This window comes from Chamaea fasciata, unplaced genomic scaffold (assembly GCF_029207755.1).
Source record: "Chamaea fasciata isolate MVZ Bird 193981 ecotype frontalis unplaced genomic scaffold, bChaFas1.0.hap1 SCAF_1, whole genome shotgun sequence".
Lineage (NCBI taxonomy): Eukaryota > Metazoa > Chordata > Aves > Passeriformes > Sylviidae > Chamaea > Chamaea fasciata.
The window spans coordinates 33,947,692-33,961,163 of NW_027094086.1; the positions used below are offsets into that span (position 1 = coordinate 33,947,692).

At 39.9% G+C, this 13,472-nt stretch overlaps 1 protein-coding gene across 2 annotated transcripts in view; it reads right to left on the bottom strand.

Moving 5' to 3' along the window:
* Positions 1-13,472, bottom strand: part of SULF1 (sulfatase 1) — a 65,082-nt gene that overhangs the window by 26,133 nt on the left and 25,477 nt on the right. For both annotated transcript variants that reach the window (XM_066180331.1, XM_066180337.1), the window contains 5 exons: positions 7,861-8,011; positions 6,680-6,855; positions 6,000-6,128; positions 5,686-5,742; positions 4,568-4,697 (listed from right to left, as the gene is read on the bottom strand). In XM_066180331.1, coding sequence (XP_066036428.1) covers positions 4,568-4,697; positions 5,686-5,742; positions 6,000-6,128; positions 6,680-6,855; positions 7,861-8,011 — 643 coding nt within the window. The remainder of the gene's footprint in view (positions 1-4,567; positions 4,698-5,685; positions 5,743-5,999; positions 6,129-6,679; positions 6,856-7,860; positions 8,012-13,472) is intronic.

The window sequence follows — 13,472 nt, forward strand, 5'->3', positions numbered from 1 at the left end:
GGATTTAAGAGCAGCTTGCCTCTAAACCTCCTGAACTAACATATATTCTTGTCTCAGGTTATTCCAGTGGAAAGCTGAGAAGAGATTTGTGTCATGATAAGGTTGTATTAATCCAGAGAAACATTTGTTCACATGTTATTTTTTCTGCTCTGTTGGAAAATTAACAAAGCTTTATTACAAGTTGACACCAACTGTTTCCCATTTTAAAACAAAAGCAGGGTTATGCTGCAGACAAATGCTGCAGATGAATCAATATTTCTGTGTAGTGCAGCTTATTGCCGAGAGGGTAAATATATATCAATGAAATATTAAAATACCCTGCAAACAATTTAAGTGTTAAAACCCATCAGTATCCACTGCTAAACCAACTGGGCCAAATCAAGTGACCTCAGTAAGTTACACCATGTAAACTGGTGACAAATTTGTCATATGAACTATGAAAGAAACCTCCCATTCCCATCATAATTTCTTGAGCATTCTCACATGTGGAGATGTGGAGGGACTGCAAAGGAAATGTCTACCCTTCTCCAAGCCCCAAAGCTGAGCAGGGAGCCCATCAGCTCCTGATCCCTTTGCCAGGCCTGGTGTGATGGGACTGCCTGTGCTTTGGGTGAGCGCAGATCAACAGCTGGGGAATAGCAGGAGCTGAAATCTGGTCTATATCCAAATATGACATGGGCAGGTGATCCATAACTCACTTACAAGTTCATAAAATTAACAGCACTTCCCAAGTTATGAAGCTGAGGAGGAAGAAGAAAACATTAAATCCTCAAGGCCAGGTACTAAGCAAGCAAAAAATTAAGAGCATGTACTGGAAGTAACATCTGGAGGTCATTTAGTTCATCCTCCTCCTCAAAGCAGCGACATTATTAGGTTTGGATGTATTCTGAGGTGGACTTTCCACAGCCTCTTTGGGCTCTAGTGCTTAATCATATTTGTGGTAACACTTTTTCCCATGCATCTATTTAGAATTTCCCTTGCTGTAACTTGTCTCTTACTGATAGCCCTTTTGCTGTGCACCTCCAAGACATACCTGGGTCTGTCTTCTCTCTAATTAGCCACTGGTTAATCAAAGGAAACAATTAACTTCTTCCTTTGCCATCTGTTCCCCTGGCTAAACAAGCCTCTGCCCCTTCTCAGTACTTCCACCCCATCTCTGGGGTCCTCCCCTGGACTTGTTCCAGCCCACCAAAGTCCCGCTGCTCATGGAGATCCCAACCCGGATGCAGCATTCCAGGTGCAGCCCAGAGGCACCAGGGAGAGGTGAGTTCTCACTTCCCATGACCTGTTAGCAGTGCTCTTGCTAAGGCAGCTCAGCAGGAGCTCTCCTCTCCTTGGCATGGGCTTACTGCTGACCCATGTCAATGACTGCTGGAACATAACTCCGGAGTGAACGCATCCTATGCGCATCTCAGTTCTGAGATGTTCTCAAGGAGGTGGGTGAACACATGGAAACTGTCCTCCTGTTAAGTTTCTCTTCACCACCCGCATTTTTTAGTTTTATTTATTTTCCGATACACATTGGACATAGAAAAAATAAGAATTTTGAAAATTTAATTAAAAAATTATTATGCTAGGTTCTTTTATTTTTTTGTCCTTTTAAAGAGAAAATAAGCTGAAGCAAGTATTATCCAGAGTACCACATCCTTGGTGGTTCTGGAACTAGCAGATCTCAGGATCGCACCTCATTTTAATAGAGGAAAATGTTTTTATTTCTTTTTCAGCTTCCTCGTGTTCTCCTTTCCAAATAAACTACATATTGACTAGAGCAAATTCAAATTAAGAGCAAGTTTTTAATGGTGCATTAATTCCCCAAATGCTTATTCTTAGTTTCAAACATTTAGCAGCAGCTTCCCACAGACCAGCAATTTCACTATTTTAGAATCTGTCAGCAATTACTCATTCTGTGAAAGTAATTTTAATTTAACTGATGTTAACTGCAACTGATTAGAGTAAACATAGGAAGTATTATATGCCACCATAATTTAAATGAATATTTTATTTCTATATATGCACCTATGTAATTGAAATAAAGTATACAAATTTCAGAAGATAAAACAAAGATAATTCATGCACAGAAATATTTTCTGTTTTCTAAGAGGTGCAAAATGACTAGAGAAAATCTGCTGCAGGAAGCTCATATTAAATATGATGGCTCAGAAGTGCACATTGGAATACATTTGGGCTAAAGTACATTTATTTGACCTACTAATTTTTTTTTTTCTTTTAAGAACTTCTCTACATGGAAAAAATCCTGCAGACACTTATTTCATATTGCAATGCCTCACTGAAGTTCATATTAGTCCAGTGCTGGTCTTTAAGTTCACACCTTACCTATTCTGTGCTGGCTTTCCTGTGAGCACCACAGGTAGTCTGTCCTTGAGAGAGAAACTGACCTTGCTTCCCAGGGCTGGCATGAGGGGAGTGGGAGGAATGAGTCTGTGTCCCATGGGCTGAATGAGGATGCTCCACTCCTCATGATGCTCTGCCTAACAGAAGTTTTCCGTAGGCACATCTAACTTGAGCATCCCTGCAGGAAGCTTTCAGGATGTTGGAATTGTCAGGGACAGCCTTGATCTGTATTTTTAAGGAAAATAATGTGTACACACCAAGGGCTGTGTCTGAAAAATGGTCTTAAAGAGGTCACTTCAGCCTGTCCTTCATCCAGCTGTGAGAGATGGCTGCTGGGCTCTGTGGAGACAGTACACCTTCAGCATTTTTGAAAAGACCTCGATGGGAGTTTGTAGGTGGGAGACCCACTATCAAACACTATTGCTCTTGTCAGCCTCAAGTCAGCTTCCTTGCTGACTGAAGCCCTTCTTCCTTCACTCTTTGGTCAAACTGGAGTCACCAAAACGGGATGGTCTACAGCCCTGGGCTGAGAACAGGGCTGTGAGCAGTTTCCTACTGCTTCAGGTGTGGTATCTGATCAGGACACTTAACCTTTTCTATTCATATGTGGAAAAGTAGTTATTCCGAACCTGGATTTTGGCATAAGAGGTGATAAATAGGACGAATAATTGCAAAGAAAACATTTTGTTACTTTAAAATGAAACATCTTAGTGTCTAACAGTCTAAATTATTTCATCGATCTCCTTTAGTTTTTATAAAGCACTCAGAATTTCCAATTTAATCTCTGTTTACAATGGCAGCGCTTGAACTCCTGAAAACTTTGCCCTTGGGTGAGACTGCGATATTGTGTACATCCCTTCAAAAGCGGCTGCATTTAAGGAGCATGTGTGAGGTGAGAGCTGCGACAGAGGACCCGACCAAGGATGTGACAGCCAAAACATGAATCCAGTCCAAAGTGCGATTAAGCAGGAATTACTGTAACCCTGCACTGCACGGGATGCGAAGGGGAGAGGCAGGGACGGAGCGTTTTTCCAGGCGGGCTCTCCGCTGCGCCGCGGCCTGGCAGCGCAGAGCGCCCGGCCCCGGGCGAGGAGGCACCGCGGGCGGCGGCGGCGGGAGCGCGGCACAGAGGAGGCTTTGTGCCCTCGTCCCGAACAGCCCACCGAGACCTCAGCCCCACGGCTGCCTGCAGGGCTCTGGGCAAACATCTGAGGGGAAAGCGCAAGCGCCTGCCTGGGAGAAATCACCTCACACTTCTGCGGGGAGGTGTGTGGGGATGGGGACGGACACCGAGGACGGCGAGGCAGTCACAAGCCACCGCCTGCGGCCTCCAGCGTGTGCCCCAGCGTGGCTGGAGGTGGGTGTCAATGAGAAGGCATACAGCTCGCTTACACGTCTGCCCAGAAAATCCATCTTCACGTGTTACCATAGGTATAGCAATAATTCAGGATGGATTGAAGAGAATTTGGAGTCAGAATCACTTTTCTTAATTTAGCTCTCTTCCTGTGCGTGCACTGCGGAGATGCAGGTGTAAGCATAGTAGTCAGGGGTGCAGTAATTTCTGGTTTTATGAGCAGGCAATTAGACTTTTGTATCAGTCAGGCATAACACTGAAATCATTAAGGCTGCAAGAAGGAAAAGTAATGCTCGGCTATGGGTATCACTGCCTGAATCCTTACGGAGACCAGAAACAGGGACTGTTTCTGAGCAAGGGGACCCTTCTATTTAAAGTGTTTCAATAAATAACAAAGGATAATGATTATTAAGTGTGCTGTTCAGTTGTTCATCCCAGCAAATGAAATCACGTGAAGCCTTAGGACTAACCAGCTTGCTTTGGTAATTCTGAACTAGTGCAGTGAGTATAAGCTTTCACTGCTCAAAGATTCTCTCCCTTATTAACAATTATCACTGAACTATCTTGCATATTTATCAATACACATGATCAAAGAAAAAGTAGTCATTTCATGTTATGTCTGAGCACAGGGGTTTTACAATAAGCTCTGTACTTTGTAAGCAAAGAACCAGGTCTTCAACACTTTAAATTGGACCAGTGCTTAGAATAATTTGTCTGCTTTTCTTTTGTTCTGAAGATATTAACCAGAGTGATCTGTTATTTTACCTTCCAAAAGCCATATTCTTCGAATACTTTTGACCCATAGTCTAAAATGCATATTTCGCTGTGACAGCCAGAAAACTGCAGTTACTTGCGTCTTACCTGTCCTGGTTGTTCACAGGCTGTCTGGTATCTTGCTTGTTGGCATAATTCTTTTACTCTCTCATACTTTGGTAGTTGATTAGATTGCTGAGTGTTTTTGTTGGGCTCCTCCTTCTTGCGTAGAAATTTGCTTATTAAAAAAATAAAGTGGAATGTTTTAGATACATTGTTCTAAGCCCTAAGGACGAATGTAACTTGAACAACGAAGCAACTTGAAAGTTTAATGTTTTCTCAGGGAAAACAAATCCCCACATTTCTGTTACTAACTTTTGATATAGGTCACATACTGAAAAAAAAGGCTCAGATGGGTGGCTGGAAATTGCCAGAAGATAAAAAAGTGCTGTTAAAATATGTTTAACTGGTACAGTTCAGCGCCATTCATACATAAATGGAGATTTTTTTATAACGCGAACCTCTTTGAAGCAATACTTTCTTGGCTGGAAAACACAGCTGAAGACACAACAGGACTTTCATACTCAGCACAAGCTTGGCTGTATCCTACATATTACGATATGTCTTTTATGCACTGCTTTGCTATACATCAGACAAGGTTTTCATAATCTGTAAAGTCATAAAGTGCCAAAAGGAAATTGCTGTAAAATTTTTACCCAGAGAAAATTTTCATGGTAACAACCGGCAAGGTAAGGGGGTATAAGAAGTTACCAGCAAAGAGAGGAGCAGTTATAGTTCATGAATCTCAACTACACATAAGTCTTAGCTGGAACAAAAATGAAGAATGCTTCTAATATGTGATGGAAAATACAAAATCAGGTGATAGAGGATTCCACACAGCTGGATTTGAAACAGAGATTTGGGAAGAAAATGATTCGGATAATGGCAAAACAGGGCACAAGCACAATGTTAGGGAAAGATGCTAGGAGAATCACCAGAAAAGCATGCTTTCAAATGTCTTCAGAGAAAGGGATTTGGGAGCACAGTAGATTGCAAAGGCAGTGGTGGGAAACTAGGAGAAATGTCAGGCCTGTCAGTTTGCTTGCAAAATTTACTGCTTCTCTGACCATAAAAAAAGAAGAGGAGGAAGCAGAAAGGAAAGCATGTACAAGGGAGTGTTCCCAGCAGGCAGGCTCTCCCAAAACTCTCTCACCCCTAATAATTACCCTCTTTCCACTAGAAATGTGTCACGCCAAATTTTGGTCTTCTTGTTTGTTCGAAACCTGAAAGTAAAATAATAACATTTACTGCTGGCACTGAAGTACACCACTGTAAGTGTTAACAAATTGTTTTTGCAAAAAACAACTCTCCACTTACATATATGTGCAATTTTATAGATCTACTAAAGAGACTCTTGAAATGGGAAAGCTGTGGTCGTTGCTATGACACAGCTCATTTTCACAGAATGTTTTTCCACTCAGTTGTTGATTTACTAAGGTGTTTGCTTCTGCACTGGCTAAAATAGGATCTTGGGACCCACCTGTTTCCTGGTCTCTCCAAGTCCAGAAGCTTTAGGACAGATTTGCCATCCATATCTGGAGGTGTGTCAAGGCCTGCTATATCCAGAATTGTTGGAGCAAGATCAATATTCAGAACTATCTGAGGCACTCTGCAAATCAACAGGAAAGGTCATAGTTGCCATGTGTTCAATGTGTAAGTCTTCACATTCTCTTGGAAATAGAATGGTAATTAATGCTTATCAGGACTTTGAAGATGTAAAGCTCTACAGAAGTGCTAAGTTTAGAAAACCCCCTTTGAAGTCTTACAACTCAGAACGATAGGCCAGTACTGCAGACTGACATCACAAAGGAAAAGTTAAGTACAATAAAACAAGGAGGTGCAGCAGCAACACTGCTCTTATCTCATTGACAATGAGGGCATGATGCTAAATGACAGAGAGAGCAGTAAAGATAAGCACATCATTTTTAAAAGCAAAACCCAAATCTAACCCTACAGGACTACGCATGACACAGTTTTCTCATTGCATTATAAGTTATTCATAATATGCAAAGTGAAAAAACTGCCTCTTTATGAGACTCACTGCTCTGCAATAATAGGGCATCTTTCATGGAATCAAACTAGACAGAGTGATAATTACATGCTCTCAGAAACATTTTACATTAGGCTCAACAGCTGTGCCAGAGACATAAGGGAACATACACTGATCCTGGCTCCACACTTGGACCACGAATAAAGAAAGGAACTCGAATATCGAAGTCATATGGCATTGACTTCCCCTTGACCAGTCCAAACTGCCCAATATGGTATCCATGGTCAGCGGTGTAAATAATATAGGTATTCTCCAGTTCTCCCATCTCTGCAAGCATTTGGTGTAACTGCAACACAGCACAGAAAGAACTCCGAGTTAAGTGTAGCAAAACATGTTTTGTGCAGAATCATGTATAACCATCATTTATAACCCTTAAATACACAGGACCAAACATGGCATCAATGACATTGACACAGATTCTGGGGACTGGCATTTGTACATCTTGCTTTTACCGTGCTGTGAAAAAATCAATGTACCAGTTCAATTTCACACTTGACAGAGGGGACAATTAAATGGCTCCAGAAAATGAGAATACAAAAAATATGGCAATAATGGGGTAGTTGCCTTAGTACGTCCAATGTTCATTGTGTACTCAAACACAGCTTGTGAAAAAGTCTGCTACAGCTTTAGGGGAAAAGGTACTCAGATTTGATTTACTGTGCTAGTCTACAACTTTCTCATTCCTTACAGTTGTGGGCTTGGGAAAAAGCTGTAAATTTTTATTAAAGTTTAAAGAAATCTCTCTAGGGGAAGATCTTTGGTCATGGTGCTTGATTTTGGAACAAAAAGTCATACAAAGTATACCTAATAGTTCATGTATCATGTTACCTATAATTAGCAGTACACTGCATTGCCTAACTTCTACAAACACTTATAGACTGACACCTGAGTTGCTGTGATTTGCCAGTTCCCAGATTTCAACTGAAGGACAAACTGTGAAGGGAGTGTGTGAAGTGAACAGAAGTTGTCATGTGTGCACCTGTGTCTATCCATGTGTACACACAGGTGATACATCTTCTGTTAATACCAGGCTTTAAACTAGGCCCAGTGACTTTTCCCTTTAAAAAAGCCCAGTATTTTTTTGCCCCAGCAATTGAAAGCAGAAAGCCAGGAGCTTGGCCTCATGTTGCAGAGAACCAGAATTCAATTCCACTGGGAAAAAAGAGGAGTAATTCCTCATAGTACAGTGGCTTTCCCCAGAACGTGGTCAGTGAAGGTAAAGAAAGAATTAATCCATTTAATTTTGTTACCGACTGATAAGATTGTATTCACACCAGTTTCTTGCACTCACTCTTTCCATAGAGTCATCGACTGACATCAGGGTCTGAAGCCTTTTGCGCTGCAAGACATTGGTAAACTCCATGTGGATTGGCAGCATGGGCCCCGTGTACTGCATAATCCAGTGCTTATCCATGTTTGGTGCATAGTTATAGCTGGGAGTGCTGGAGGAAAAGAACAGATCTGAAAAGTTGTGCAGCGTGACAGACATCAGAGGGAGGTGGGAACTCCTCCAGCACAGAAATAGCCAACAAGCAGTTAAATTACAAATTCCATGTGGTATCTGACAAATATCAGCAAGCATCACATCAGTGGCTTCCAAGATTCACTGGGTCTTGGAAAGTATTTTATCTCAAAGTATTTTAACCACTTGCTTTCCAAGCTTTCTTTCAGACTCAAAGACCACTACAAGTTCCATGCTAATATTTGGGATTTGCCAAAAATCGATTTCTCAAACCAACCTGTAATCATTAAAAAGGCTTATCTGAATGATGCATCCCATATAGATAAGAAAGAGTAAGGAAGTCAGAGATCAAAAATGACTACTTACTTAATATTAAGGTATTTCCTTAATATTCTCTGATATTTCCAGTAGAGGAATTACCTTAAACTAAAAGTCAAAGAAAGGTATTTTCCAGTGGGATAAAGAAGTTTAGTAGTCAGTATACAGAACACCACCAGTGTTACAGTTAGTTCTACACTAAATACTGTTGAGGTGTTATTTTCAGTGTGAAAGAAAAGCACAGTGCATTGCAAGCATAAAATGAATCATGAAAACAAAATTGAGCTAACACCACTATTGACACTAGTGCTAAGAAAAAGTATGGCACAGAGTCCTACCTAAAGCAAAGAATAATGCTTTAGGAGTTTGCACAAACATCAAAAGAAATATTAAAGAGCAGTGGTCTATCCACAGCCAATGTATTTTTGAAAGATATCCTATAGGAAACAAGAATATTTTCCCAGAGATATCACCTTGGGAGAAAATGTGTGGCAAAAATCGTGTCAAGTAAATTTTCTTCACAGAGAAACATGTTCTAAAAGCTCTCCATCAGTCTTGTTTTTATGCCTAGCATACATGACAACTACAAGGTGAAGAGAAACCAAGTAAAATCCATATTCCATAATGGTTTCACCTACATATGAGCAGTTTCCTTCTCTAGAAATGAATCTAGGCTTTGTAATTTTCATAAAGTTCTTTGGGTTTTAATTTTCCCTTTTTCTAGTACACTGCAGTACATGTTACATGAACAGCAGCATTACATTTGAAAATTAGACATAAAGAGAAAGTGAAAAAAATACTGCTGTGTGATTAGATTAATTTGATTCTTTTTATTCTCTTTTCAGTCTACAATAAAAAATGCAATTCAATATTAATTTACTGTTTAGGTACTGAAAATTATAACGTGTGCATTAACAAAAGGTACATTTTTCCTGCTGAAATATGCATGTGTAGTTGTCTTTTCTTAAAATGAACAATATCAGAATACTGTGTAACTTAGAGTCATACCTTTGACCAGTCCTTCACTTAGGTTTCATTTTTCTCTACATGGTTGTATGTGATCCCAGAATGGTGGAAGCAGTTGACTGTTATATCAGATATCATATGTACAACCCTTAGCTACATACTCTGAGGACAAAAATCAGCTGAAAGGATAACGTAGTAAACTGATAGTCAACTTTAATAAAATAGTGGAGCCCACATTTTAACTGGAGAGCATTATTTGAGAAGTTAGGTAGAATTTGAGAAGTATGCCTTTAATACACACAGCAAGTTTTGACTAACCTACTTAATCATTACTCTCAAGGGAAAAGAGAAGTGATGCAACAGTATCACAGGACTTTGATAGAGATTAAGAAGTATGAAAAGGTTAGCTCCCTACTGAGCCAAGACAAACATAAACTAGAATTCCTTTTCTGTTGAAAAATCTTTCATTTCACGTTGGAAAGTCAAAGTTTCTATAATTTCCCATGGCTGAAGTCTGATTTTTAAAATGAATACTGTCAGAATATTAAATGAGATTTATTCCAGGAGCACAGCCCTCTGCGTTGCTGGCTAGCTAGCAGTCCTAGCAGAGGGAGACCCTTGAAGAAGCAAGTCTTAGGAATTTTGTCACCTACCACTTATCAGTCATCAGACAGAAAAGAAGGATTCTTTCAGTGCAAATTTTTCTCTGTTTCCTTGGAAGTTTGTCAGATGAGATGCATCCCCATGAAAGAGCTCATTTTTTGATTAATCAGCATTTCCTAGTAAAACCCTGAGGTTTTTTTCAGTGGGGTGCTGAGTGCCCCAGGCACAGAGGGATGAGGTGGCTGTGACCTGCGCTCAGCCGGCAGTGTGGTGACAGCCTGCTGCTGTGCCAGGAAGGAGAGCCAGCTGCTGAGGCAGGCTCAGGTCTAATGTTCCCAGGCTATTGTGAGCAGCCTCCTCCACATAATGGATAGTTTTTAAAAGCAGCACTCAAGGGTTTAGCAGGGCAGTTAAGACCTTTCACAGACACTTTCCAAATGCATTTTGAATTTTCTGGGTGAGAAATGCAGCAGGCAGAGAGGGAGTAGAATTTTCCTCCCAGACAATTCAAGGAACAGGAACCTTCTGTGAAATATCCCGTGTCACTGGCTGATGGATAAATGTGAAACAGGGGTCCATAATGTCAGAGAAAGAGTACTAAGAAAGAGACAGAAAGGAATTCCAAAACCCCGCAGCTCGTATATGTTCCCTGAGTACCCCTGTTTGTTGGGCCTTTCAGAAATCCACCAGAATGGCACTGGTTGCCAGGCACAAGATCTGACACTGCCCTCAAATCTACGTTGGTTTTTTGGGAATAAATGTAACCAATCAACCAACCAACCACTGCAGAGGTAAATCTTAGGGAGTGTATTACTGACTTCAGAAAACTTTTCCATGTAGACAGACCTCTTCCTGGTCAGTGATAATTTTTTATCACATTTTTTCTTGAAGCAGCTGGAGATGTTCAGCTAAATTTCTATTCTTCTGGTTTTGGGAACAATTTTGCTCTGTATTGACAAGTACTGCTGTAAAGTAACATTGAAATGTACATTTCCTTGATTCCTCTTTGCACTGGAAGTTTGAAGACGTGTGCCATGTCTTCCATGGCCTCCTCTTAGTCATGGAGTCCATCTTGTGTTGAGTACATTAGTTGATCCATGGTCAGCAGACAGTGCCAGGTAGCCCAGTATTTTCAGGTTGTCCATGGCCTCTAAGTCTGGTAGGTTGCTACTGTAATACTTGTCATTCTGGCAGAATATACTAACTTGGGCAAATCTAGCTGGCTCTGTTGCTCAGTTCTATTTGTCCAACACATACTGTGAAGAACTTAATACAGAGAGACCACCTGGCACTCCCTAACAGATCTGTACTGGCACTGGAAGATATTAGATTCATAAAATTTTGAATTTTTAACCCTCAATTAAACGAGAAAAAAAATTTCAAATACTTAACGGTAACAAATGCTGAGCATAGGCACTCCCCTATGAACGCGTACTCAAAATGAGGGCATTTCACTCCGAGATTTTGTAATCAGTCACCTATGTGAATAAATTTACGGTGATAATCAAGTGATCTATAGACTATGGAAGGAATAAATATTTGTAAACAGTAGTGCATTGTTAAAGAAAGATTCTCCACAAAATCTGTAATTTATTTGTAATAAAAAGGAAATAATAAAAAGGAGTAGTAGTAGCAGTCACTGCTGTAATCAAAAGGCATATTTACTATATTCATTTATTTAAATTTGAACTTCAAAATTAAGAATGCATCTTATTTGGCTTTTAAGGTACCACAATAACTTTAAGTTAGGAAAGAAACAACAAAAATACCCAACAACCCCAAAAATGGATGCTTGTACTTGGGCATCTATTAAAATGGGGTCCCCAAACAAATAATTCAGAAACGAACTTCACTAGCTTCTACTAGTAACTGAACTGAATTGTCATATTCAAAGAAATAAATGGAATACAGCCCTTTTGCAAGTCATTATTGCAAAAAGATATTTTACATTAGGAAAGGACTGGGAGAGTACAGCATGTTTTAAGAGCTTCAAGAATTTAGTAGAACTTTAACATTTGCTTTCTAAAATTAAATCTAAATATATACATGCCTCTAACAGATGGGATAATGTGGAGAGAAACAAGTATGTTTCCAAACATTTGTTCAATTGCTCATAGTAAAAATCTGTGTTTGCCCCTATTTGCAACCTCCTAATTACCTCCTGTTTCTACTCAACAAAAGAAATTATGTTCAAAAAAATACGGCCTAAAACTGTTTGGTTTGAATAATTCCATAAGGTTCTCAGGGGGTTTTATCCCAAAAGTGTTTTACTAATCTTCTGTTTGGATTGGGAGTCCTCCAGTAAGTGAAAATAATACAGTACTTAGATGCCCCAAGAACACTTTCATTTCATAAAAATAAAAGTCAACAACATTTAAAATAATACCTCTGGTAAAACTGATTGAGAAAAATGAATAGTTTCTGTACAGAATTAGCACCTCTATTATTCTTTGAAACATGATTAGCAAACACGGCATAAATGGTCATGTTTCTTCAAGTGAAAATAAACAAAGGAAGCAAATTCTTTGTTTCCAGGGAAAGTAGACTTCCAGGTTTAGACACTGTTCTTGGAAAGCAGGAAGCCTGGGCAAAATTAAAAGTAAAAAAAAAAAATCCCACAACCAGTGGCCATGGTCAGTATTCATGTAAAATTGAATTTCACCACACTGGGTCTGCTTTTGCTGCCTTTTAAAAAGGGACTCTTTTAAACCCAGTGATATTTATAGATCTAGGTGTGTGGGGTATGAAAGTTTCACTCCTGAAGTGTAACACAACTGCTGTGTTTTAGAATAAAGAAATGAAACAGTTGTTGCCTGTTAAATACACCTCCTCTTTCATTTAGGAAACATTATTTGTTGCTCCTGCAGAAGTAAATTGGGCAACTAGAATATTACTTACGTTTCTATTTCACATAATTTCTTCTTGTCTTGTTTAAAATCACACAGTGACACATGTGATGATTTTGATCATTTATCTCTAAGTCAGGAGTCCAAGCAGGCCTCGGGCCAGAAGTGACACTACACACTGACATGACAAAATTTATTACTGATGCAAATGAATGATCCCACTCTAATGGCCCATTGTCCACATTACAAGAAGTACCATTGTTACTGACAGATGTTTGAGACTCTGCTTCAGTGATTCCAGATGCAGCCACCTCACACCCCAAACTCACCCTGAAGACTGCTCTGGGGATCCAGAGCTACAACATTCCTTTTGAGGCTTCACTACTGCAGACTTTCCGCTATCTACACACCTGGTATGTCAGCACCTTTCATTCTGTCTTTAAACAGGAATATAAACTTCTGCCTTTCATATCACCTGCCCTTTCTTAGCTTGTGAAGGCTTCAGATCAATTCCAAGACAGATCAGATTCCATTTCTATCTGCTCCTCCTAATGGTTCTAGCTTGGCAATAAGATTGCTTCCAGGTAGTCATAAAATCTGGCTGTGAGTCCTGCTGCCAGCCCAAGTATTTTAACTCAGTCCAGCCAGCAGTGTTTCAGATTTCCATTTTATACATTCTTCAGTAAACCTGCCTCCTGCAGACTTTTG